The sequence below is a fragment of the Coffea arabica genome, chromosome 6e (assembly GCF_036785885.1).
Source record: "Coffea arabica cultivar ET-39 chromosome 6e, Coffea Arabica ET-39 HiFi, whole genome shotgun sequence".
NCBI lineage: Eukaryota > Viridiplantae > Streptophyta > Magnoliopsida > Gentianales > Rubiaceae > Coffea > Coffea arabica.
Window position 1 is genome coordinate 23,309,321 of NC_092321.1, and position 25,967 is coordinate 23,335,287.

Genomic DNA, 25,967 nt, shown 5'->3' on the forward strand with positions numbered 1-25,967 from the left:
GTGGCGCGCAACGTAGGAGAAGGCGCTAGAAAGTCAGGGGCGTAATTTGGACCTACGTAATACTAAATAATGGCTGCTCCAGTTACATTTCTGTTTTTTGCAAGGGACCAGATGGTTGCCAAGCTTTTATTGAGGGTATAACGAATAAACTTCCATTCCTTCTACTATAATGTATCAATTAGACTTCTTGATAATCGTATAGAAGTTTCGGATACCCCGTGTAATATCCGTACACGTGCGTGGTTTGTATTGGATTAAACTGCTTTTATCCAAAATTGAAAGTTTATTTATAAACCATTCGTTAATGTGCTCCAAAGTGAATGGAATGAGTTTCCCATTGCACTTAAATAATCGTTATTGCTATCCAAACATTTATTTGGAATTTGTTGGCAATAAAATTTGGGGCTGGCATCCCTTCCCCGTGTATGGGGCTTGCTAAAAAAAAAAAAAAACATTTATTTGGAATAAATTCGACAAATAATTGTTAAAGTGTCCAAACACCTATTCGAAATATACTCATGTTGTCCAAACGATTATCTTGCACCCATACTTTTCAAAAAGTCAACAAGTAAATATTTGCACAATTATTCCAAATAATCCACTATCCAAACGCACTCAGTAGTATTTTAATTGTGATGTTTATTCTTCTTTTTCTAATCTTACTTGCCAAAATCCAAAATTTTGAATTTAAATGTAATATACATATGATTAAAAAAGGGGACAATATTACAAATAGAGACCAGAGATGACTTTGACTTTTTTAGCATGATAAATATTTTGGAACATACTAAATAGAAAATGTAACACTTTCAATACTATTAAAAGAAAAGAAAGCAACAAAGAGGCCAACTATGAATCCAGGTCAAAAATAAGAAAAAAGAGAAGAAAAGAAAAGGTAAAAAAAGAAAAGAAAGAACAAAGTAATAGAAAAAGGGTTTTTCTAAAGGATGTTCCATTTGTATTCATTGACACACTTACATTCCATTTAACTTATCATGTATATATACACATTAACAATTATTATTTTCCCTTGCATTTATACACTTTCTCTAATTAATCCCATTACATTTATACGTTTTTTCTCTCTGATTAGTTTTATATTTTTAAAATTCTAATATTTGAAATACATTTTTACGGGTGCAAAGAAAGAAAAACAAAAAACTTATTGCAAATCCCTGTGATATAAAAGTGCGAGCTTCTTCTGATGTCGATAATGACCAAAATACCCCTTCGAAATTTCCATTTCTAAATTCGATTCCGGCAGGCGGATGCCGTGAGAAGAAGAGATTGCATTGCAGCAGAGCTAAAAGTGAGTAAGAAAAGAGTGAGCCACTGACTAAATTCAGCCACCAATTCAATATTCTCAAAAATACACAGCAGAAATCCTCACAAAAATCCCACCAAAAAAAAAAAAGAAATACTAATCACAATTAAGATAATTCTTTTGCATAAAGAAAATGGAGAGACAACAAACCCTAGCTTCATCATCATCTTCTTCGTCTTCATCTCCTCCTGCGGAAGATGCTTGGGTTGATTCCTACTTAAAATTGCTGCCTCAATGGCAATCTCTCACTTCCTCCAATCAGGTTTTCTCCCTATTCCTTTTTTTTTTTTTTGTGTTTGTCATGAATTTTTGCTGAAATTGAAGTTACTGGAAAAGATGTGAATTGCAAAGTTTTATGCTTACTGTTTGTTGAAGAGGAGACTGTAATTCTCTCTCTTTTTATTTTTTCTTTTGTGGGTTTTTCTGGTTCCATTGTTTTTGTTATTTGAAGTTATGAAATATCTGGGAATTGTGATCCATTTGGCTGAATTTGGTTAATTATTTATCTCAATCAGTTAGTTTTACATATTTTCAGTGCTTATAGTAGAAAATGCTATGGTAAGACAATTACAGAGCTTATAGTCCTTCCTTTCGTTCTTTCTTTTCCCTTTCCCTTTGGCTCTTTTTGCTCCTCTCTGTAAACCGATGTTCCCTCTCTGCAAACCGATGAAGAAATTGCCAGTACGTTTCTCTGCTACATGATTCTGTGTTCTGCTTCCTACGTTTCTCTGTAAAATTTGGGCTTAACGCTTAGGTCTAAGCGCGTTGTATCCCACTCAGGTATCACCTTCAGCTGATCTTCTAGTGGTGGGTGAGCTATGTCTTTTCTGCTCCAGAGCCTAGCTATAATTGAATGAATTGCTTTTTGGAGTGTTGTGGAGAAATGGAAAATTTAACCATACATTTATTTTTTTAAGGCAAAATAATAACTTTCATTAGTACAGCAAGGAATAGTCACAAGCAGAAGCAATCTGCTCTATACATAACCAAAGAAACCTAAACAGAAATGAAACCAAAAGACTATACAAGCACTGAATCAAAATTGAAGATCTGTTGATCAAAATCCCATGCTATGCTAAGCTCCCAGTTAGCCCTTGTCTTTGGTACCTTCCTCCAAGATGAGACAAGCAACCTCATGGATTGGATTACACAATGCATAATAGAATCAGCACTATTAGCTTATGTTGGAAAATTCTCTGATTTCTCTCCCTCCATAACATTTAAATTGTGGCTCCAAATGCAAGAAGTCTCACTGTGTTAATAAAGTCACCAGATTGGATAAAGCCAGTCCACCTATCAAGTTCCTTCTTCCATCCATACACATCTCTATATATCAAACAACAATGTTGAATACCACTCCACACATAAGCTGAAAAACCACATTTAAAGAATAAATACTCAATTGACTCCGGCTCATGTGCACATAGCAGGTACCAACCATCAGTTTCAATATCCCACCAGTTTAGCTTATCTTTAGTAGCTAATCTATTCTTACACACTAGCCACACAGTGAAAGAATGCCTGGGGATATATCTTTCAATGAAACTAGCTTATACCATGATACTTCAGAGCATCGTTCCCGCACCATATTTATAGCAGACTTAAGAGTAAAAACTCCAGGTTTATCACACGTCCACATAAAGGAATCATCTTCTGAAGGTAGAAGTTGACAAGTTGGAGGTATATTCTGTATTAAATCCTCAACTTGTAGAGATCTTCTTCAGCCTTGAGCCCATTTCCATTTGCCTGCTAGCATAACAGAATTTAACATAGCATTTTTATTACTCCCGAACTGTTTAAGAATTCCTGTGCCGTAATACTTAAGTAATGGTCCATTTGGATGCCAATATTCCTGCCATAAATGAGTTTGAAGTCCATTGCCAACAATAGCCTGGATATATGGCTTGGCCAAATCTCTAAGCTGAAGCAACTTCTCCTAGAACCATGAAGGATTAGCTGGAATCGGAACACACCAAAAGCAACGATGCTTGAGCTTAATGGTATGGATCCAAGCAATCCAAAGTGAGTCCTTTCTCTGAAAGATATCCCAAATATGTCTCAACAACAAAGCCTTATTCCATGCCTGCATTCTGACCAGCCCCAGCTCTCCTTTTATAGGTTTACATGCATCTGTGATTTACTCAGCTGTTATGATCACACCAACAAAGACTAGTACCGCTTTCGTTTGCAAGGGGCATTCATAATGAAATGTAAAAGCAGCTAGCCTACCTCTTGACTTTCGCTCCAGTAGTGTTATCAGTGCCAGTCCATAAAAAAGAGGCTAGAAGTTGTTCTATCACCTTAGTAACTTTCCTGGGCAACAAAAATACACTGCTCCAGTACATTTGGAGACTCACTAAAACAGATTTTACCAATTGTAACCGGCTGGCATAAGAAAGAGTTTTAGTACTCCAGCTATATATCCTCTGCTTAATTTTATCTATGATAGCATGACAATCCATGAATCTGAATCTAGAACTCAATAAGAGGTAGGCCCTGATACCTTAGAGGGAGAATGCCTTCCTTCATCCCTGATAAAGCACAAATATCTGCCTTAAGGCAACTACTAGCCCCAGCAAAAATTATTTCACTTTTTTCTGCATTTGGAGTCAAACCAGACCACCTACTAAAATTATCCAGCACTGACTTCATCAAAGATGCTGCCTTTGTAGTAGCTGCAAATAATAGAAAAAGATCATCAGCAAAAATAATGTTTGTAATTTCCAAAATCCCACATTTAGGATGGTGATCAAAGCGATGCTGTTGCAGTTTGAAGTCAAACAACGAAGGAAAGACCTCCATTGCCAACAGGAACAAATAAGGTGAAAGAGGGTCGCCTTGCCTTAACCCTCTCTCACTCTTGAAATAACCAACTAGAGAACCATTTAGATTCAAGGAGAACTGAGCTGTACAGACCCCATTTTTTATCCAAGTAATAAATCTAGAAGGAAAGTGCATCAACTCGATAACTGTGAAAAGAAAGTCCCAATTAACAGTATCATATGCTTTCATAAGACCAACCTTAAATACACATCTTTGTTTCCCTTCCTTCTTGTGGTAACCACAAACTATTTCATGCATAAGTAAGATATTATCAGTGATAGATCTGCCTTTCAATAAAGCATTCTGTCTATTACTGATGAGTCAAGGCAGCAGTTTTCAATCTCTCTGTTAAAATTTTTGAATAACATTTATACATCACATTACAGCAAGAAATTGGATGATATTCCTTCATAGAATTAGGGGTTTGGACTTTAGGAACAAGAGTTATAATAGTACTATTCAGAGTATGATACATATAATCCTGTGAGAAACAATACTCCATTGCTGAGACAAAATCCTGTTTGATACAGTCCCAATTTTGAGTAAAAAATTCGACAGTATATCCATCTGGACCTGGCCCGTTCCCAGATTTCATAGAGAAAAGTGCATGATGAATTTCATCTTCAGTAACTGGCTTCTCAAGCTCAATACACTGACTTGCAAAAATATATTTATGAATAACTAGCTGTAATTGGCTGACATATTCATTCTGAAAGGGACAAGATTTAGCAAAAAGATTCTGATAAAACTGAACAGCAGTGTTTCGACCGTGATAAGCATCTGGACTTATCTTTCAGAAAACACTCTTCAGCTTAAAGTAGCTCAGTATAAGACTGGGTCAGCTCCTTTTCATTACATTTCTGCCAAAACTGGACAAGAACCTTTTCTTTTCTCCTTCTTTTTATGGAGTATCATCCTTTAATTTTAGTAGAGTTCCAAAACAGTAGGTATTGGACATCACATAGGTATCCTTTTGTGTTTTCTTGCAGCTGAGATGAATTTTAAGGTTTTGAAGTGAAATACTGAACTATTAGGTAAAGTAGCAGTGTTGTGGCTGAGATGGATTTTAAGGTTTTCAAGTGAAATACTGAACTATTAGGTAAAGTAGCGGTGTTGTAGTTGATCAGGGATTTCCGGGGATAATTTCTTTGGTAGTAAATGCAGAGATCAATTGGTTGATCTTGGTTGATTTGCACTAGGAGCTGTTTGTTTTATGCATGTGGATGCTCTAAAGTACCAAAAAAAAAAAATACTTGTTGGCACAACTTTTATTCTGTTTGGCACTTATTTTCGGCAGCCAGTTATCCCAATTGCAATATCTAGAGTTAATCAAGTAGATGCTGGTAGGCTCGACATTGAAATGTCTGCTATGTTGAAGGAACAAATGGTGAAGGTCTTTTCGCTCATGAAGGTGTGTTTATTATTTATTTGCTTCTTCATTTAACCCATGAATGTTTTCAGAGTTTGGATGCATTTGGCAGGCTTCTAATTTTTAATATATGTCCTTTGGTATTAGCCAGGAATGTTATTTCAATATGAGCCAGAACTCGATGCTTTTCTCCAGTTTCTAATTTGGCGATTCTCTATATGGGTTGATAAGCCTACTCCAGGAAATGGTCTCATGAACCTGAGGTATAGAGATGAACGTGCAATTGAAGCAAGAGGAAAAGGTTCTACTAATAATTCTATCTTTGGATATCTTATGTGATCTCTGTTATCGTCTGTGTACAAGTCCCTTTCCATATCTGAAAAATCACATTTCTTTTTGTTTTCTTTTTGATTTATATATCTGCATGGCTCATCTATTTGCTTATATATCATGTCCTGAGTGAATTGGAAGCTCATTTAATGGATGAAATTTTCTTTAATCTTTAGCTCATTTATTGTCTTTAAGCTGCAGCATACATGGCTCTATTTGGTATACTAAAAGAATATCAAACCTCTACTATTGGTGATGGAAATTTATGTAGATACAGAAATGCGCCCATCTTTTTTATTGCTGTCCAATTTTGTCTTTCAAATGCTCTATTTCTTAACAATTTTATTTTTCTTGTGAGATGTCTTGGACTTCAGAGTTCTGTCTATTCTCACATGGACGTTTCTTCCGGTTCTTTGATCTATCTTTATAACATGGGCGCTCCCCTAACTACTTTTTTTGCCATACCAACAAGAAATTGGACTGGCACAGCATTTTTCTGAATTCTAGGACACTAAATTATTCATTCCATTTTTTGGGAAAACCAGTTCAACAAAAATTTTACACCTCCATATTGGCTTCTCGATATGGATTTTCTTGGAATTCTTTGTTCCTTTAGAGCAAAGAGTTAGCAAATATTGTACATAGATGGATTTGGCTTTGTTAGACCTTTTTGTTGTGTTAAGAGTAGCATTGATTGCTTCATGCAAGATGACTATCTGTGAGTGAGAAACTTTTCAGTCTTCTTGCCAGTTGAAGGTAGTGTGATGCGGTCCTACTCTAACTGGCTATTGTAGTCCCTCATTCATGACATGGTTGGTTGTTACTTTTTTGTAGGCGTTTCTTTGTGGAATTAACCTCAGCACATTCTGAATCTGAACAAATACTCTTGTCAACCCTTTGATCCTTGTTGACCTTCATGTTGTTAGCTTAAATATCTTACTAGTGCATTACTGGATGACGTATAAGAAGCTGGGGTGTGATAAATGCACTTCCATTTATCTGATATACTGCTATTTAAATGCATGGCCTGGGGATTGAAACACGTTCTCATTCCCATCCAGTCTTCCAGTCAAATTGTTTATCAGTTTCTATCTCATCTGTTGTTGTTTTGGATGTGTTCTTTTTCCAGTCAGAACTGGTCTGGAGGGACCTGGACTTACGGTTTCTCAAAAACTTTGGTACTGTGTTGCCACGGTTGGTGGTCAGTACCTTTGGGCTCGTCTGCAGTCATTTTCTGCTTTTCGTAGGTGGGGGGATTCTGATCAGGTAGTATATCTGTTATAGTAGACCTAGATGTCCTCACTCTCTAGCTCGCTTTGTCTCCTGTTCCTTTAATGTTGTCCTGCAGAGTGTTGACAAGAAGTAACAAAACTGGGGAGCTAATCTTTGTAACTGTTACACTTGTCAGAGATCACTAGCTCGTCGAGGATGGTTTCTACTACAACGTGTAGAAGGATTATATAGAGCAGCATCTTTTGTCAACGTACTTGTATTTCTTTACTCAGGAAGGTACGTTACCAAGCATTAAATGCTCTGTTGATGTGTCATTGCATGCATAAACTTTTTAAGATTGGGATGGAATAGATCAAGAAAAATTAAGAAAATTTTTAATCGTTTTTATGGCTAATCATGTGTTGGGATTGGTTTCTGACCAGGTAGTACTGCTAGGGCAAGCATGAAATGTTTGAAGGCCTGGGGCCTACAGAGTTCGAAGAACAGTCTCATATTATCATTTGCATCACTTGATTTTGCTTTAATTGCTATATGAACTTTTCTTCTTATAAAGAAAACCACCATAAAGTCCATATGGGTAGGTGGCGAGAGTAATTTTTGTGAATCACTGCTAGTTTATTTATATACTGCATATCAGCACGTTTATACATTTCTGTTATGAATGACTGGTGCTGGCAATTGAAATTTAATCTTGTTGATTGGTCCTCTTGGTATCTGAGATCTTGAGGATTTCCGTATCATATGTTTTAGAGCGGTCATAACATTGCAATTTCATCTCAAAGCCATGTTATACTTTTCAAGTATGACACAGGAAAAGGTTTAATAGATTTTATCTAATTATGAATACTTATGAGAGCAAGAACTTAAGTATCCAGAACCTAGGAGTCTCACTAAATCACATGTCATTAAAATAACAAATTACTGCAAAAGAAAGATGGTTTTGTTCTCAATCTAAAAGATGATAACGTTTTCTGGAAAATATATGACTTTTTACAAATGCAATTAGTTCCTTTCCTTGAAGCAGTTTTCCTCCCTTCTTAATCTAAAACCTTGGCGGTGTTTATCAATGGTTGGTATTGCTTAATACTAAGGTAGTTCACATTTAGAGTCTGATTTAAGAATTCCGTCTAGGAAGTTGGAAATAGGTGCTTGTTAAACTGGATTTGTGTTCATCTAATTGAATAACTGGTTTTGGGCTTGGGCTTCATCAGTTGGCTTGGCTTTAATAATAAAGAGCTTATATGCAGCAGAAACTACGTACAGGGCTTCAGAATCCTGCATATGGTGGCCTGTTTTCGTGTTGACTGAATAAGTAGAACTGTGGAAGTCTATATATCTTCATTCCACCACTGACAGCTCATTAGCAGTTTAATAGATGAAAAGAAGAACGTTTGAATGATCAAACATCATCAGCGGGTATTAATTTTTAGCGTGTTGATGTCCTTTAACATCATTTCAAGTTAAGTCATTATTTTTGGTGCTTAATTTGTGCCTTATTAATAGAGGTGTCATCATTTCAAGTCAATTCATTATTGTTGGTCTATTTATGAGTGTGCTGGAAATGGAACTTTTCTTATGAATCCATATGCTTTTCATATGATTCTTAATTTGTAAAGTATATTACTCCCTCCGTCTCATAATTTGATTCATTTTTCTGGAAAACCAACTCTTTAAGGGAACATATAATCATTGTGTCTGGATGAGGTGGATTTGGGTGATTTTACAATGTTATCCTCAAATTCAAAATTTGAGAGTATGAGCAATGCATTGGTAAGTGGGAAAAGTTACTTTTTCAAATGGCAAAGTGGGAAAGCTAATAAAATGTTGTATTGGCTTTTAGAAAGTGACTCTTCTTTTGGGACATCCAAAAAGTGGAAACATGACATTAACAATGAGATAGAGGGAGTACCATCTTTTCAGGTTGATGTCTTTTTCAAGGATAATGACTTTTAACACTCTTGTTGTCATTGGAGGTGTATTAATTTGCTCCTTGAATGATCTTGGGGAATCTGTGTATCTATTGTTGATTTTTATCCTGACTACAAAGCATTATATGATTTCAATCCGCTTCTCATTGTGACTGATCTCTTGTTCACTTTATACTGATGGTTTGATGCAGGTATAGGAGTCTCATTGAACGACTTTTGCGAGCAAGACTTGTTTACGGCAGTCCTAATATGAACAGAGCTGTGAGCTTTGAGTATATGAATCGCCAGTTGGTGTGGAACGAATTCTCGGTAACTTTCCCTTTTCGAAATAGATCATGGTAGTTGATCCCTAGAAGATGTTGAATTTTGGGTTCCTATTTTCTACTTTTTTGTACTGAAAACAGATGAATGTGGATGTATAATTTTTAACAAATTCATAGGAGTTCCAGTCAATTGTGATTTTTAACACAAAATGAGAGTTTCTTGCAAGGGAGCTTTGTGCTTTCTTTGGTGGGTTTTGCTAGTTTTCAAGGACATGGAAATAGTTTTAAGTAGTATATTTAGATTTTTCTGCCCTGGGATGTAGGTGGCTTTTTTTCAACCTTTTATTATTTATCTGAGTTTGTGGTAATGTATTAGTGTTCGTACTTATTTACCTAAATAAAGGAGTCATTGTGCTTCTCGATTTGATTCCTTATCTGTTTTCTGCATTCATTAATGGCAATAACTCTGAGGTGCTCTACTCAAGACACTTACATTTGGAGCTGATATTTATTGCAGGAAATGTTGTTATTGCTTCTTCCACTTCTTAACTCATCATCGATGAAAAGTTTTCTTCGTCCATTTTCAAAGGATAAATCCTCTAGTTCTGCTGGGGATGAAAATTTATGCCCCATCTGCCAGGCGAATCCAAGCATTCCTTTTCTTGCCCTTCCTTGTCAGCATAGGTATGTGACAGTTTTTAGATACTTTTGGTTCTTATGTAGATGCCTATTGAAGTAGCATAAAGCGGAATTTCATGCCCAGTTTGCTCAACAAGTAGTCGCAAAAGTACTGCCTAGTGGCATTGTGTGGTTACTGTGGTTCTGTCTTTGATGGTTATTATAATGTGATGTGAAAATAGTAGATTTGCGTTCCGATATAGATGTTCTTAAAGGTTTTAATTTTCTTGAGTCTTATAGTCGGATTAGGGCCTTGGTTTTGTGAAACACAGCCTCAGCTAGGTTGGTATTACTGAATCTATGGCTTCGTTAATCAGATATCATACTCCTGGAAGATACTAAGAAGGATCAGAAAGTTGTGGCAGGTACTAGTATGTCATTCTCACCATGGTGGGACTTTCTAGGGAAAGGACTAATGGATCATAAAATTAAGGAATTGTCGTGTTGAAATTGGCTTCCTGAAGAGTGTTAATGGATACCAAGTGGAGGCTAAAATACTAGCATAAGAAAGTCACATATTTCTCAAAAGAGATTGTTATGTGCAGTAGGAAGTACAAATATTCATCGGCCAATCTCAACCTTAGAGTTCCATCTCCCAGAAACAAGATTGCTAAGAAGAATTTAGACTTGGATGAGACTCGGAGTACAGTTGTGCAACTGCAGCCTATCCTTGTTTTTGGTTTGTTCAGATCTTACTTTGGAGCTTGAGTACAGCTGCTCATGGGAAGGTTGGAACCAATTGCCAGTTATCTGATTTAGCACATTGCACTGCCTTGCCAAAGCTATCTGCTGGGTATAGAGTTTTATCAAACGTTAGCCACAGTGTATAGCCTTTGCCATGCCAAGACTCCAGCTATCTAAGTGGACCAAGCTTTCCCCTGGTTCACCTCCTAGGTTTTCTTTGTTTGGTGAAATTTCATCCGCAATGGAATCTGGTTGTAAGCACACTGCCACTTGCATGAATCCACGATGTATGTCGTGCAAGAATGCCAAGTCCCATAAGTATGCATTCATTTTCCAAGCTTTTCCATTGCTGCCAACTGGGATAACTTCTCCCTGAAAGCTCCAAAAGGCAGTATTTTATCGTTGAGAGTCTTTTGTTTCTCGTTCTCTGTATCTAATGGCTGCAGGACTCTCCTAGGCTGACTTAAAAAGTTTAAACGTGCATTGCTGTACACCTGCAGCTTGCATTGGTATTATGGTTCTTTTCCAAAAAGGTCTCGTATGAAGTTTGAAACTTGCATTAGACTCGTCAAAACATGGAATACAGGTTTTTCCTTTTTGTTGTCTCAAAAACTCCACTTCTAGCTCCTTGAGGTGTACATAGCAAGATTACTGTGTCAGTTTTCTAAGTATATACTTTGCTGAATTGTCAAGATTGAATTTTGATGTTCTATATTTACGCGAAGCTGCTATTTGGACATATTTGATGGATTATTAGACAACTGCATTTGATTAGGCAGCAAAACACACTGACAAGTTGCAGGACACTGACAATGTTGCTCCTTAAAACGCATTAACATTATGTAATTTTATTGCTGGCAGGTACTGTTATTACTGTCTACGAACGCGTTGCTCTGCAGCTCCATCATTTCGGTGCTCTAGATGCAATGAACCAGTTGTTGCCATGCAACGGCATGGTGTTCCCGTTGACAATCTTGCTCAGAAACAGTAATTATTTTCCGTCAAAGATAAAGTACAAAGAAATGCAGGCACAACAGAGATGTATGCAAGAGTGCCTAAAGTTGGCGTTGATTATTTGATATTTGATTCAAGGAATTAAGATTCCTTGCATAAAGCTTTTGTGCCACTGCATTTTACGTTCCATTCTTTGCTAATTTAGATTTTCTGTTCAAAATATATGTCGCTGTTAGTTTCTGCTCGGTCGTTTATTGTATGTTCTCTAAATTTTCTTATCTTGTCCTGTTTTATGAAGTCGACCTTTTTTACTTTGTTTTTTTTTTCTTGAATTTTTATTTTGGTAAATAGGTCAACCACATTTATGACTTACGGAAGAATAAGCTTTCTCACATGGTCTTCGACTGATTAGCGCTAGGAGAATTTGAATTCTTTATTGTGAGTCTGGCAGAAGATTAAACCTTGTGTCCTAGTTGATGTAGTCTGGCAATTTGCAAATCAGTCGTATGTGACTGTTGAAACTTTGAAAATATGTGATTCCGCTAGTTACAGTGAGTCAATACTTCTCCTTATGCTCTAACAACTGATTATTATTATTATATAAATCGGTTAGGCCTGTGTATGAGTGCAAAATATTTTCGACCAGGTAAAGGCGTTAGGCTAAACAATTTAATGTACATATAGTATATTCCTCCGATGAACATTTACTTCTTAAAATTTTGTTGAAACTTGATTTCTTCTGGATATCCCCTCCAAAATATTTCAATCCTGTGTGTTTTACAACTGCTTTGAGTCACCTTCAAAAGCTTAATTAGCTAGTTGCAACGGCACATAGTTTATCAGTCGGGGATCTTTTATGCGATTATCTGGTGTTAAATTTAGTGTCAATTTCACTTATCACGTGAAAGTAGAAGAAATTTAAATAAATCGTACATAACAAGTTAAATAATCAGGATACTTGGTAGCCACCCATTAAAGGTGATGTTGGAGGTCAGGGGTTCAATCCCTGCCTTCCACAAATTTGTCACAATTTGTGGCGGTCTTAATTGACCTTCATCGATGGAGTCTGTACTCACATCGAACCCCTTTCCCTTCCCCTTAGACTAGGCTAGATTAGGTTATAGGACATCTATCGTTTCGACAAAAAAAAAAAAAAAATCAGGATACTTGGTATAAATATAGAAGTAGTATTGAGTTGTCATGAGAAAAATGTCACTAAGAATTTCATGTGATATATTATTGGATTTACCTACCTTACCATAAGTGCTTTTTTAAGTCCTGCAATGGTGGAACCTAATATTGGCTAAGGAGTAGCATTGTATTCAATCTTATCCAAATAATAATCAAACTTTTGGCCTTGGAATTTGAGTTAATTAGGTAAGAATCTTGGCCTATGCGTTTAAGGTGTTAGGTATGTATCCTCTACCTCTAGATTGAGTTAAAAGCCAACCAAACATTGTTTGAGTGCAACAATACCACTTGATAATCGTCTCATTTGTGCATTATAGGATTGATCAAACTTCAAAATCTTTTAGTAGTATCATTTCTATATGCCATTTGGGAAGATAATGTTTGTTTTCTACTGTATCGTGTGTTGCTTTTTCTCCACAAAGGTCTTCTAAAGCATGCAAGGATGAGCCTATAATTTCCTTCATAATGGATCATTTGCATTAAAGTAAGTATGGAGTATCAAACACGTTTCTCTTAAATATGAGGTGTTTATGAAGATTCATCTTTCATGGCTGATCATCAAGTGAAGTAACCTAATTTAATTGGATAGCATGGCTGTCAGAATAACGTTTGCATCCTGTATTTGCATGTTCATAATTTATTTTTTATTTGTTTTCCTGGGTACAGTTTGGATAATTAGCAAAGAGATACTATAATGCTTCTCACATTTGGCGTTTGGCATCTTTGAGAGCAACTAGTCTGCCTAAAGAAAAGGGGAAAAAAAACTAGTGTTATTCTGACCAGCATACTTTTTCACTTCATGTTATTACAGAATTACTGTTGATAAAGATAACCTATCAGTATGTTATCCTCTATCAGTCCACACGAAGTTAGGAATAGTTAACACATGACTTGGCTTTTTAGTCTTCAATAAGTAATTAATTCTGAAGTGATCCTGTTGTCCAGTAATTTTCATAAGAATGATGAGTTGGTGGTACCTTGGAAATTGGTTTATTAAGCAAATTATGAGTAAATTTGTTGCTTTCAAGTAAAATAGGAGCGAAATACTAATACTAGTATTCTAACCAGTGCTTATGCCTGAGGTTTTTTTTTTTTTTTTTTTTATATTAGTTGTTGATCTTGGACAACCATGAATAATTCATGAAAAGCATAAAACAAGTGTTCTTGATTTTTAATTAATATTTATTCAAAAAAATTTGTATTTTTTTTCATGAAAAATATTCTATTTCTAGCAACCTTAATGAAATTACAATATAAAAATGGAAGTCCATTAAGTAAAGTCTCTCCATATGAGTAGTAGAAGATAATTCATATTCACTAGAAATGGCTTATGTTGCTAACAATACTATAGGAAAAAACTTAGAAGTTTTCCTTTCTACCCCTGAACTTTCTTCAGGTTGCATAGTGCCCCTTCAAGCATCAATTTCAGCACTAGTCATCCTCGATATAATGAATTTTTGGTGATCTGCTACAATTAGCTAGTTGTGAGCGGAATTTAACGAGCAAAAAGTTGTTAACGTCCCTAGATTTAGTTAAGTGGCTAAAGTACCTTTTTTTTTCCTTATTTTTATACAAGTAAATTATGTACACATGTCGAGAGTTTCTTTTTTTTTTTTCTTCTCACAAACTCAAAATTATTATCTTGTCTCTGTCTATGTGTGTGCTTTTAACAAAGAAAGACTCGATATGCGTGTATAAGCTAGTTGTAGAGGAAGAAGGACATTTTGACCACTTAACTAAATTTAGGGACATTAATGACTCTCTGTATTCCTCTGACAACGAGTTGATTGAAGTACATGGAGAAAAATCAATAGTTCAAGGATGTATAGTGCTGAAATTTATAGTTTTGGGGCACTTTGCAACCCGAAAAAAGTTAAAAGGGTTACTTTTCAATCAACTTGAATTAACCTTTTCTTTTTTTAAGTAATCTTGAGAATTGATGATGATTGGGAAAAAGTCTTGTGTTGTACAAGCACAATTTATATTTTTGTTCTGTATAGTTTCATTAGAGCACGTGAAGTGATGACGATTCTGGTATAAAATATCAAGTACTTTAGGTGTAAAGTGTTCAAAATAGAAGTATAAAATGCAACGTGGAGTAATTGATAAATTTAGGATTCATAGTGTTCAAATTAAAATTAAAGGTCCATAATGCAATTCTATAAAAACATAAAGAGTGCACCGTGGAATCAGTGCTAATACAAGTTTTGGCATCATTAATGCATAATTATGTTCCACAGAGAGAAGCAACCAAGTAAAATCACTATTACCATGAGAAAAAATAAAACCGAGCAAGAGTAAATTCTTATGTGCATAAAATTTTGTATCATTAGCTATAAAGACTTCTATTAAGTATAAGTTTATGATGGATAAGTTTGAGTTTTAATGATATGTTACAATCTTGTCTTCCGCAAACTGACTCTATAATAACAATTTTAAAGTGCTAATAAAGCAAAAGGAGAATACAGTTGAAAGAAGAAAACCAAAGACCAGTTAAGTTTGTCAATTCTGTTCTGTCTTCATTTATTTATTTATTTATTTTGTTTTAAATCGATGGAGAATTGGATCAATACCTTGACCAATTGTTAGTCTCTCTTTTATATCTATCCGTTAGATGTTTCACCTAAAAGTTCAATTGATACAGAATAACTAAAACACCACTTCTGAGTTCTTGTCCGCAAATTTGTGTTTGAAGGATATAGCTGTACAAAAGTGAGGGAAAGACATCATGTAGCCAATTTGATGGTGTTCTTTGACTCGAGATTTGGAAGTACGCACTTTATAGAGAGAGCAATAGGGGCTTTTTACACTTGAAAATAATGCAAGTAAAGTGCTGCATATCATCAAGTTGCTATTTTGCTGTTTTCCGACTCAATCTCAAGTTCAAACACAACCCCTTAACTCTTTATCATACGACAATTCAATCAATCAGAAAAACACATCAAAAAAGGGATCCCAAAAGGAGAAAAATTTGAGACCAAAAAAAGAAAAAGTTTTGGTCCTTTCGAGCACGCAAATTCAGTGGTAATCCTTTTGCACTACTTCAATCAAAACCTATAAAAGAAAAAAATATATCCTCAAAAAAAATTATTAGATAAGGATATACAAGCACTCATGCGCATTGTGTGCACGTAAAAAGATTCCTGCCCTTTATGAAATTTCATAGGATGATTGATCTTTGGGGTATCTGACAAGCTAATGAACTCTTCCCAATAAATACCAAAAGATGAACTGCAAATATCATTTGTTTTCCTCAAATTTTATGCCTATAACTTTTTAGTTGCGTAACTGTTCTCCAAAAAGTGCAAAAGAATTGGGTCTTACTTCTTCTATTCGCTTAGTATGTTTGTTTGGTCAATTAGTTTTCTAGGTTGATTCTGAGTGCAAGAAAGCTCATTAGTTCCTCAATCAAAATCAAGAACTTTAGATTTAGAGTGATGTGTATGTTTTACATCTTAGGCTTCTTTTTCTTCTTAGCCGAGTATGAGTAAGCTGATTAGTGGATGATCACAGAAAAAGGCTGTATATAAAGCAAAAGCAGAAACATTTTTTTTCGCATGATTGATACAGAGAATTAAAGATCAAGATATCATGTTGTCAGAGACATGATCAATCTTTGACTGAAACTTTTTGATGAAAATGAGATTGTTTTGCTATGTATCAATAATTCAGCCCTTTTGTGTGGTGGATCACAATAAGTGTTTTCAAATTCATGAAAATTGTATCTAAAAAACCCTTTTCTTGAAGCAATGACACCTATTGAAGTTCTTGTCCGTTGGAATTCTCCTATAACACAGCCAGTCAAAGAAGAAATAGATGTCCAAAATGGGAAAGGAGGTCCAATAGTGAAAAAGTCCTTTAGTTTTCTGGACTTTTGTGAAAGCAAGAAACAAAACAGTGAGATGAACTTATATTATATCAATTGCTTTTGTGGTTCATTAATGTAGTGCTTGTAATTCTGCATGAAATGTCTTAAAGGGGTTATTCCTTGATGAAGATTAAAAAGTACGTACCATCTATTATCCCTATTTGATTATTGGCATTAACGAGTAAAAATTGTTAATAATGACTCCAAAAGTCGATTAGTGAAGACCTTTTAGTGCACGAGTGAGTAATTTGTGGGCCGTTGCTAGAATTGTCAGCAACTTGCAGGTTGTCAGAACTGGAATCATTGGCATGCATCTTTATAGTGGCAAACATTTATCAAATTATGCACCGAATACTTAATGGTAATTGTTGTCTGTGACATTTGCATCTCTTTCTTCTTCACTAAGTAGGATTCCACAAGTCTTTCTTTAATTGCTAGATCTTTTGATAAGGCTTTGTTTGTACTCTGAAGATGTCACTAGGTTAAGGATCAAGAAGACAAAAAAATTTGGTGGTTGTAAAATCTAAACTACGTAGGATGAAGTTTTGTTTCCCTTATAGAGCTATGTAGTTATCTTCACAATCCTATCATAGTAATGCACTTTATCGCTTATTCATTAAGCATGCACTATCCCACCTAGTGACCAATCCCTAGTGTGACTAGTTCTGGATAGATCAAAACCCAAAAAGCAATTGGGAATAGAAGGGAATAAATTGTGGGGTGGGGGTGGGGGGGGGGTAGAAAATCAATGGTCCCTGTGTTTTTTCGGTTTTTTTTCTTTTGTGGGGCATGTTCTTTAATTGTTCTAGCTCGATTTAAACCACGTCCAAGTTTGAAAGTTGAAACAATTCCAAGGTTTCATATTTTGAATCTGAAAACCCTTTTCTATCCTCTTCATCTTGATAGTAAAAACACACCATATAATAAAACCACACTATATAACCAGAAAGGAATAATCATTAATTCTAATTATTAGTTTAGAGTGATTAACATTTTTATCAGTACTTTTTGGTAATAATGTTGACTAATCTTAGGCAACCAGTTTGGAACCAATCCTTGAAAATCTTTCACCTATCGTCTATAGCATAGACTATAAAAAAGGAATTCTAATCTCCGTACCAATCCATATAGAACATTTGATTTTCTTTATATTATAGATTTTTGCTTCAATAATAAAAAGTTATACGCTGACAAAGCTGTACTTTGCCTAGGTTGAAAAAAAAAAAAAAACCTACGGTAAGAGGGCTTAGAACCAATGTCTTCGATTTCGAGTCATGTCGGAGCTTGACTCTAGCCTGACAGGCGTTATCTTTTATTGAATTGAAATTTTACAAAAGATATTAGGTTAACGGTCAAAATTAAATTGTCGCAAATCAATAGTTTTGACTTGGCATTTTTCACAATATTTGAAAATTCAAACTTTTTAATGCCAAAAGTTCAAATAGTGTCAGAAAGAATTGGTGAAAATTTTAGAAAGAAATAAGGTACAAATTCAGTCAAATGTGTACTAAATGTGTACAAGTAATTATAATAAATAAAAATGTGGAAAAAAAAAAACACACACACACACACACACATATACACGTACATACATACACACACACAAACACATATGCACACTTTGAATAATCAGTTGGTAATGAGATCTATCAATTTCTAAGTTATATTAATTATTAAACACTCAATTAAATATCCCTGTAAGGCACAAGAAATATCTACTAAATGTAAATTAAGTTCATCATTTATTTCTATTTTTACATTTCCATAGGTCATAAACCAGCTTTCAAATGAAATATATTTTGTGTAAGATTATTTGAATTATCTAGTAAAATTGTCAATGTGCATAGACATTAAAAGAAGTACTTTAAACCTTTATTGTTGGAATGTTACAATTTAATAGGAATAAAAGACTAGACAAAACAAAAAGAAAAATTTCCAAAAATTCCTAAAAGCACTATGTATTGGAACCTATGTTAACTAGTTATTGCAACTAGCACTTCCTAGTAGAATCATTTGAAACTTATATGAACAATTCATGCAAGAATTTGTGTTGTAGTAGTTAGAATTAAGTTGGATTAAATTAAATTTCTCCGCTTCTAATATATTTATGGTATTCATTGTCTACGTATTTTTATTCAATTGAAACTTATTTAGGAAAGAGGGTGCTCTTTATGTTATAAGAAATTATTGTTCCAGTATGAAGCACTTTTACAGAATATTATAAGGATTTTTCAATAATTCTTTTTAGATATCACTAGTATGCTAAGAACTTTATTTTTTAAAAAAATGATTCTTGAGTTTTTTGTGTACTAGATTGAACTTGTAACAACTTCTAATTTGCATTTCCTCATTTTAATTTATTATGGATTTTGGAACACATCTATTATATATTCAATTGAACTCTTATTTTATTTCATTTTACAACAGCAACTATATCTCTTTTGAAATACCAGGGACCATACTGACCAAACTTCAAATATTAGGGACTGAAAATGTAATTCAAACTTTTGCACAAGTGCAATTTGATTTCGACCATTAGTTACTATTGATAGTCTATTAAGTTTTGTTCTACTTTGCCTAAAATAAAAATCTTAACGGACCACATTAATATTGATTGTAACTTTAGAGACCTCTTTGACACACAAATTAAACACTTGGGGGCAAAATTGTATCACTCTATAAAATGAAACTTGCGCCAATTAATTGAAAGCAAACAGGATATAATTGCAAAGTAATACCAGTTTTTTGGTTTTTGACATTAAAAAGTTTCAATATCACGAGTTTGAGGGAGTGGGAGGGAAAAGATAGGAGAGGAATTGGAGGGATTTAGTTTTTGTTGTTTGGATTAATTTTTGAGAAGGAAAAGAAAAGGATAGGGAGGAAAAGGGAAGGAAAGGGTCTAGTTATTTTGTTGAGTTATGGTTTTCACCCACTTAGAGAAATGAACCTAAATTAATTTAAATAATTTAAAATTTTTTAAAGGATCATTTTTTCCTTATCTTTTCCGATCAATTAACATTTGATCTTTTCGTTCTTTAATCCAAGCAAAATTTTAGTATTTCCTTTCTTTTCCTTCCATATTTAATCCAAACAAGATGGATGGAAATCACTTTCCTTTACTCTCTTTTTCTTTCTTTTCCATTGGTGTCCTTTCCATTTGATGAAGTTTTTCTATCACCCCAAATTTATAAACCTGAATATCCCTTTTTTGCAAGTATACAGATCGTTTATCGAATATTGGGGATATTAGGTATCGATCCCATAAGAAAAATTGTTAACTACCAGTAATATTCAAACTCCTTTATTATTTTTTTTATAAACTCCTTTATTATTTAAACTACCACAATTAAAGCAAGTATATTTACTCTATGAACATGCAATAAAGTAGTAAAAATAGCAACAAAGACGTTACTAAAGTCATGGAGTTTCCAACTACTCTTACAAATGAAATTATCTGTTAATTGAGGTTATTTACCTTGGCTAGTTATGGCGTAATTTTAATATATGTGATAAACACTTTTGCCAATATGCCAACCATATCTATAACTATTCTACACTTCCTAACATGATATGAAATTAGCTATAGATTCATTAAATTCTATGAAATTACATGGACCAAGTCACCAAAGTTATAAATGTGCAACCCTACATAGTGAGTTACTCCCTAGGTATAATACTTCCATGAACTAGTGCTGGATCTCAAAGTTATTGATAAAACAATAGCTTTAGCTAATCACAATTAACGATCAGTTAATCATAATTATAATAGTAAAAGGATTAAATAACTTGCTCAAGAAATAAGATTAAATAACTATAAAAACCCCACATAACAATCATAGAAGGTGCATCCAAGGTAAAATTATTAACAAAACATAAAGTAAAGGAAAACAAGAACCAAATGACGGATTCTTAATACAAGTGCAAGTTTAATCCAAATATACCCATTTGACTGTAAGTATACAGGTCAAGTAGTAGTTTAGGGTATATATCAGGTTGATCCTACGAGAAGCAACTATTACAAATACTTGGTCGTTTACTTAATTTATTATTTAGACTATCTATCGAATACAGGCAATAGGAATAACAATACTTACTAACTAACTATTTTAACTAAATAACTTACTAGACAACAATGGAGAAATGTCACTAAATACTTGAATTTAGGGAAATAGAGTCCACTTATGGCACAAAAGATACAAGTGAATAGATTTATCTCTTGGTATGACTCTTGTTTAACTAGAGACTCATTTCTATATTTACCAAAACTTACTCTCATGATGTATTAGTTTAGAATAGTCTAGTTTTCCCTATTCTCATGGTGAATAACTAGATTTACTCTTTTGTTCTTCATAAAATGCAAAGTTAATCCACTTAAATGTACCTCTATTTTCATGAGTTTGCTCCTTATGCTCCATTTATGTTGTTCCATCATTATTACCAATTTTCATTGAATAATAACAACTAAAAATTTGCTATTGGTGATCAAGTAACAACAAGCAATAAGCATGCATAAATGGCCAAGTTAATACAAGAGGTAGTAAGTGTAATCATATTCAACTCATATCAAGTAGCCATAAGTTTCATCTACTCTCTAGATCTAGAACTTTAGCTACTCATGTGATATAAGACAATAAAGAGCATAACTTCATTGCATGCAAACATAGTGAATCACAAGTAAATAGAAAGATAGAGAAAACTTAACCAAGGTGATGAACAAACTCCCAATATTCTATTTCTTCAACAAAATGAATCACAAGTAAAGAGAAAGATAGAGAAAACTTAGCCAAGGTGATGAACAAGTTCCCAATCTTCTATTTCTTCAACAAAATGAGTGATACAATGAATTTTCCAAATTTTTCTTACAAGTTTCAAACTAGAGAGAATAAGAAAATACTACCACTAATTACTACCAAGAACTAGTAAGAACTTCCAAGAACTCCCTCTCTCTTCAACGATTCTTACATATATAATGTTAGGAGAGTCAAAAAGTGGAAAATAGTATAACATAAAACTCTTTTTTTCTTTCCTAAGGAATCTTGAGCATGTGCAGCCAAAATTCTGAGTTAAAATTGAGTTGGAAAGCAGTGTGAAAATAGAGCAATTTTCAGAACAAGTTGCAAAAAATCAGGGCACAATACGCGGCTCTTCAATACGCAACCTAAGCCTGCGTATTCGAGGTTATGTATTGTCTTCTAGAATGTTTTCTTGCTTATTTTCTGCTCCAATTCATCACTAATATCACATGCAAGATGTCTAAGTGTTTGTTCATGCATTTCACTAATAATACTTGTATTTTGATGCTCTTCTACTTCCCGAATTGCCATTGAATCTAGCACTAATGAGATCGCATTAAATCCATCTCGATCCAACATTAATAATTCATCTCAATTCTTGCAAATTTAACCAACTTTGCACATTAAGTTGCTTAATTAAAACTTACAAAATTTAGAAACTTAGGGAGCAAGCTACATCTTAAAACATCCTAATTTATACCAAAAATAGGCACAAAATGCTACTCAAAAAACAGTCATAATAAACACTTATCACCAAACTTGTATTATAACTAAGCATATGAATCAATACAAGCAATAAAGAGTAGGAGAGATGTCATCTTTGTCATTTGAGATTCCATAGCTTTCCATCTTCATTTTCAACTTCATCTATACTTAGCTACAAAAAAGAGAGGAACTAAACTATACACTACCCTGCTCTATCCTAAATTAAAGATCTAGGAGCTTCAGAGCTATATTTTGTGGTATTTCTCCTCTTAAAGCTCTCAAACTTATGCTCAAATGAAAGACACAACCCCTGTTTATAGAGAAATCTTAAAGCCTCTCTGTGTCTTCTCCAATATGAACTCTTGACAAAAGTTGGCTTCAAAAGTCAAGATCTGTGGTTCCATGGAATCTAAATGATTTGAGATGGTCAAAAGTGTTACTCCCTCCGTCCCATTGTTAATGTCATATTTCCACTTTTTGCTTATCCCAAAATTTGAGTCACTTTGAAAAAGTCAAATCACTTTTACAATTATTTTTCAGTTATACCCTTCTATTGACAAGTCAAGATTGCACTAACCAATTCTGATGGACCCAGCCACAACACATCATCGGAAGTTATACCCTTCTGATTGTCTTTGCCTTTTAGTCAAAGTGACTTAATGGCAAGTGGTCCCACCAGTTTGTTGTTTCACTCCACAAACAGCAAAGGATACGCTTGGAAGAGTCAGATAAGCCTGTCCCGTAATGTTACTGTACATAAAAAGTGCGTTTCCCAAAAAACGTCCCAAATTTTGGGACGGAGGGAGTATTGATGTTGGTTGTCATTGATCTTCAAGCCACCAATATGTCCCATATATTTTCCAACTAAAAGCAAGTAGTATGTGACAAGAAAGAATCAAGTTGCATAAGTTGTGCAATTTGCATGTATTTTTCAGCTGGAGAAATCGGGGGAGAAACCTCAGTAGACTCGTGGGGATTCTGGGTCGATTTCTGTGAAGTGTTCTTCAGCAAAATTGGAGAAACCACTCTATTCGGAATCCTCAGATGAAAACATTTTAGCTTCGTGTGGTTTCTTTCCCTGTCTGGGAATTGCTTTTTAACTCTTAAATACATCTTTTTTTTTCCTCTCTCTATCATCATTTGTACTTCATGTCAACTTTAAATACACTTTAAATCATCAAAAATTATACAAATACTCTGTAACTCTAAATGATGATTGAAACATTAAAATTTACAAAAATAGGAAGTTTTCACCACTTAACACTATAAAAATGCTACTTATTTTAACCATAAGATGCAACTTTTGACTAGAAAACTAATCACATAACTCCAAATTAACCAAAAACACACATATCTAACTACACAAAAGTACATAAAATAATCACTTATCACCTTTCCTTTCTCTCTCTATCCTTCAATCCAAACAATGCCTAAGTAAGCCTCTCATTTTTTTTTCCTTGTACTTTCATAATTCCCGTCATTGACCTGTGCTATTTTATTGTTCTTTGTCAATAAGCTAAATAGTCTGATATCTTTTGGACGACTCTTGGAGACTTCGATCAGTTCAATTTTGACCTGAGGAACGACAACTCTACTAAAAATCAAAACCATAAAAAAAGTGAAAAAATTCCAGTTTTCTTTTCAAGAACGACGACCGAATGCGCCAATATGTCGTCCATTGTCTTCCAATTGAATCCCTATGATTATAGTGGAATATCACGCAGGCTATTCATGATACTAGCTGGAGTTTTGGATAAAGAAAAGATAAAGAAAAAGTTGTTCCTACAGCTTGGAAACTGTCTCAAGTTTTTGGACACTAAGCTTCATGGAGGTCCCTTTGTGAGTCCCCCACTCGTCTCTGCAATTCATACTAGAATCGCATTGCTTTAGAGGAGGGGAAAATTTTTACGGCGATCACTTGAGGCAGTTGCTATTGAAGATTCTATTACTTGAAGTTTTAAGGCGAAGCAACCGGAAGAAGAGAAGACAAACAGTGTTCTTCGAAAAAAGTTTAAGAGAAACTAAGAAAAACTTGAGCGCACTCAATACTAGAGTTTCATAAATGTCTAGTACAAGATTATTTATGGAGGAAATAAATCTAACAAAAAAAGAAAGAAATAAGTAGGCCATTAGGGCACGAATCATGTTTGAATTGAATATTGGTGAAGCCCTAATACTATATCAATGTAGTGACCCTAAATGATTTTACGGGTTATTTTATTTGGTTCGACTCGAAATCCTCGGATTGATATCCCACATCAAATTTGGATACTTGAGATTGCATGTTGGAAGACTTCAAAAACAGTAGCGGAATCCAAGGATGAATCGTATATATTTTATCATATATTATGGTATTTTTCACATTCATTATGTCAATATCTACATTTATCTTGTTATTGTGTATATTGTGCATATGAAGATTGTTGAGAATTTGCATTCTACTTTAGACAATGTTAGATTTTTTGACAGCAGTAACAATAGTTCAATTGGTAACTATCTAAGCTTTAAGCATCTAAAGTATGGTACTTGTAATTGATTATTGTTACAAATAGCATAACAGATATTTTGGACTAGTTAAACATTGCGTATTAACTGATCGAAAGATGGGTTAGGTCGTATGAGAGAAGGAAGTATAATTGAAAGATTTCAGATTCAAACCCTCCTACTTACATAAAAAAAATTAAAAAGTGTATTAACTAAGCATTGAAAATTAGATTATGGAAGTTTCAAATGACTAATCCAACATCATGACTAATTTTAGCTAGCCGTCAATAAAAACAAAAATGCTTGATCCCCAATGACCCTTCATCTTAGGGCAGCCAAGTTGATTGCTCATTTACTTTTTTTCTATAATTGCTTGGGCAATTTGCAAAGGCCTCAAAGGACACCAATCATTTTCCCATGACAAAATTGACTAGACCATCTTTAGTTGGTGTCACTACATTTTTTGCACCAATGTCGGACTTACGTTGCATGACGTGACTCAATGTCTAAGATGATTGGGGGCTGATTAGATGCCCAACATTTCATGCGTGGTGCTCCACTTTCTCAAGCTTTCTTTAATTTCTGGACCGATGCTTCAAAAAAATTTTTTTTTTCTGGACGGAGATACCAATTTCTCTTTAGAACTCAACCAGATATATACATAAAAATTTCGTTTTTATATTTTTGTATGAAAATACTTGAAGACTTATCCTTGATGAAGTGAAAAAGGAAAATGAGAATATCACATATGAAGTCACGTCTTAGATGTGGTTGGAGCCGTGAATGATCTGTGTGGTCTGAAAGAAAACACCTCCAAAGAAGTGGCAATGCCTATTTTTCCCTTATCTTTCCATTGGTCACTCACCATTATAGTTCTAGAGAGCTGTCAAGTTTATTTCGATTGTGACTCATGTCATGCGTCCCCTCCCTCAACCTAGTTGCTAACTATTTGGTTAGTAATTGGTGAAATTACACCAGAGATATAAACTTAAAAACCCAAAAGATTTTCGCCATATTGTGAATTTTTTTAGTACCCACAATATACCGCTTAACTATAGTGTACTAGCATTTTGCTTTTGTTAAGGCATTTTCATACTTTATCATGGTTTCCCTTTTTCAAAAGGGTCAATTTTCATAGCCTCTATTCTCCCTTCTCTATTTCTGAGTTCCTGATCCCCCTTCTTTTCTATAAATAGAAGTAAAACAGTCAATTTGAATATAAGTCAAAATTAGATTATGTTGCTTAGTGTTGTCACTGATCTTTTTTTTTCCCCCTTTTTACCTTTTTTAACGTTGTTTTAATAGAATTTGATATTTCTTGTGGTGGTTTATGCTCAAGA

The 25,967-nt window shown here is 34.2% G+C and overlaps 1 protein-coding gene across 3 annotated transcripts; it reads left to right on the forward strand.

The window, feature by feature from the left end:
* The first annotated feature begins 1,216 nt into the window (after positions 1–1,216).
* LOC113694556 (peroxisome biogenesis protein 2-like) lies at positions 1,217–11,897 on the forward strand. 3 transcript variants are annotated; one of them, XM_027213388.2, is made up of 8 exons: positions 1,217–1,586; positions 5,526–5,558; positions 5,664–5,817; positions 6,976–7,112; positions 7,255–7,355; positions 9,199–9,316; positions 9,788–9,954; positions 11,494–11,897. In XM_027213388.2, exons 1-8 carry the CDS (start codon positions 1,458–1,460, stop codon positions 11,621–11,623), a joined length of 969 nt encoding a protein of 322 aa, XP_027069189.1. In that variant the 5' UTR covers positions 1,217–1,457; the 3' UTR covers positions 11,624–11,897. The 3 variants fall into 3 exon arrangements, with proteins under 3 accessions (XP_027069189.1, XP_027069188.1, XP_027069190.1); XM_027213387.2 differs by having other exon boundaries at positions 1,218–1,586; positions 5,445–5,558; XM_027213389.2 differs by having other exon boundaries at positions 1,218–1,586; positions 5,668–5,817.
* Positions 11,898–25,967: the final 14,070 nt, after the last annotated feature.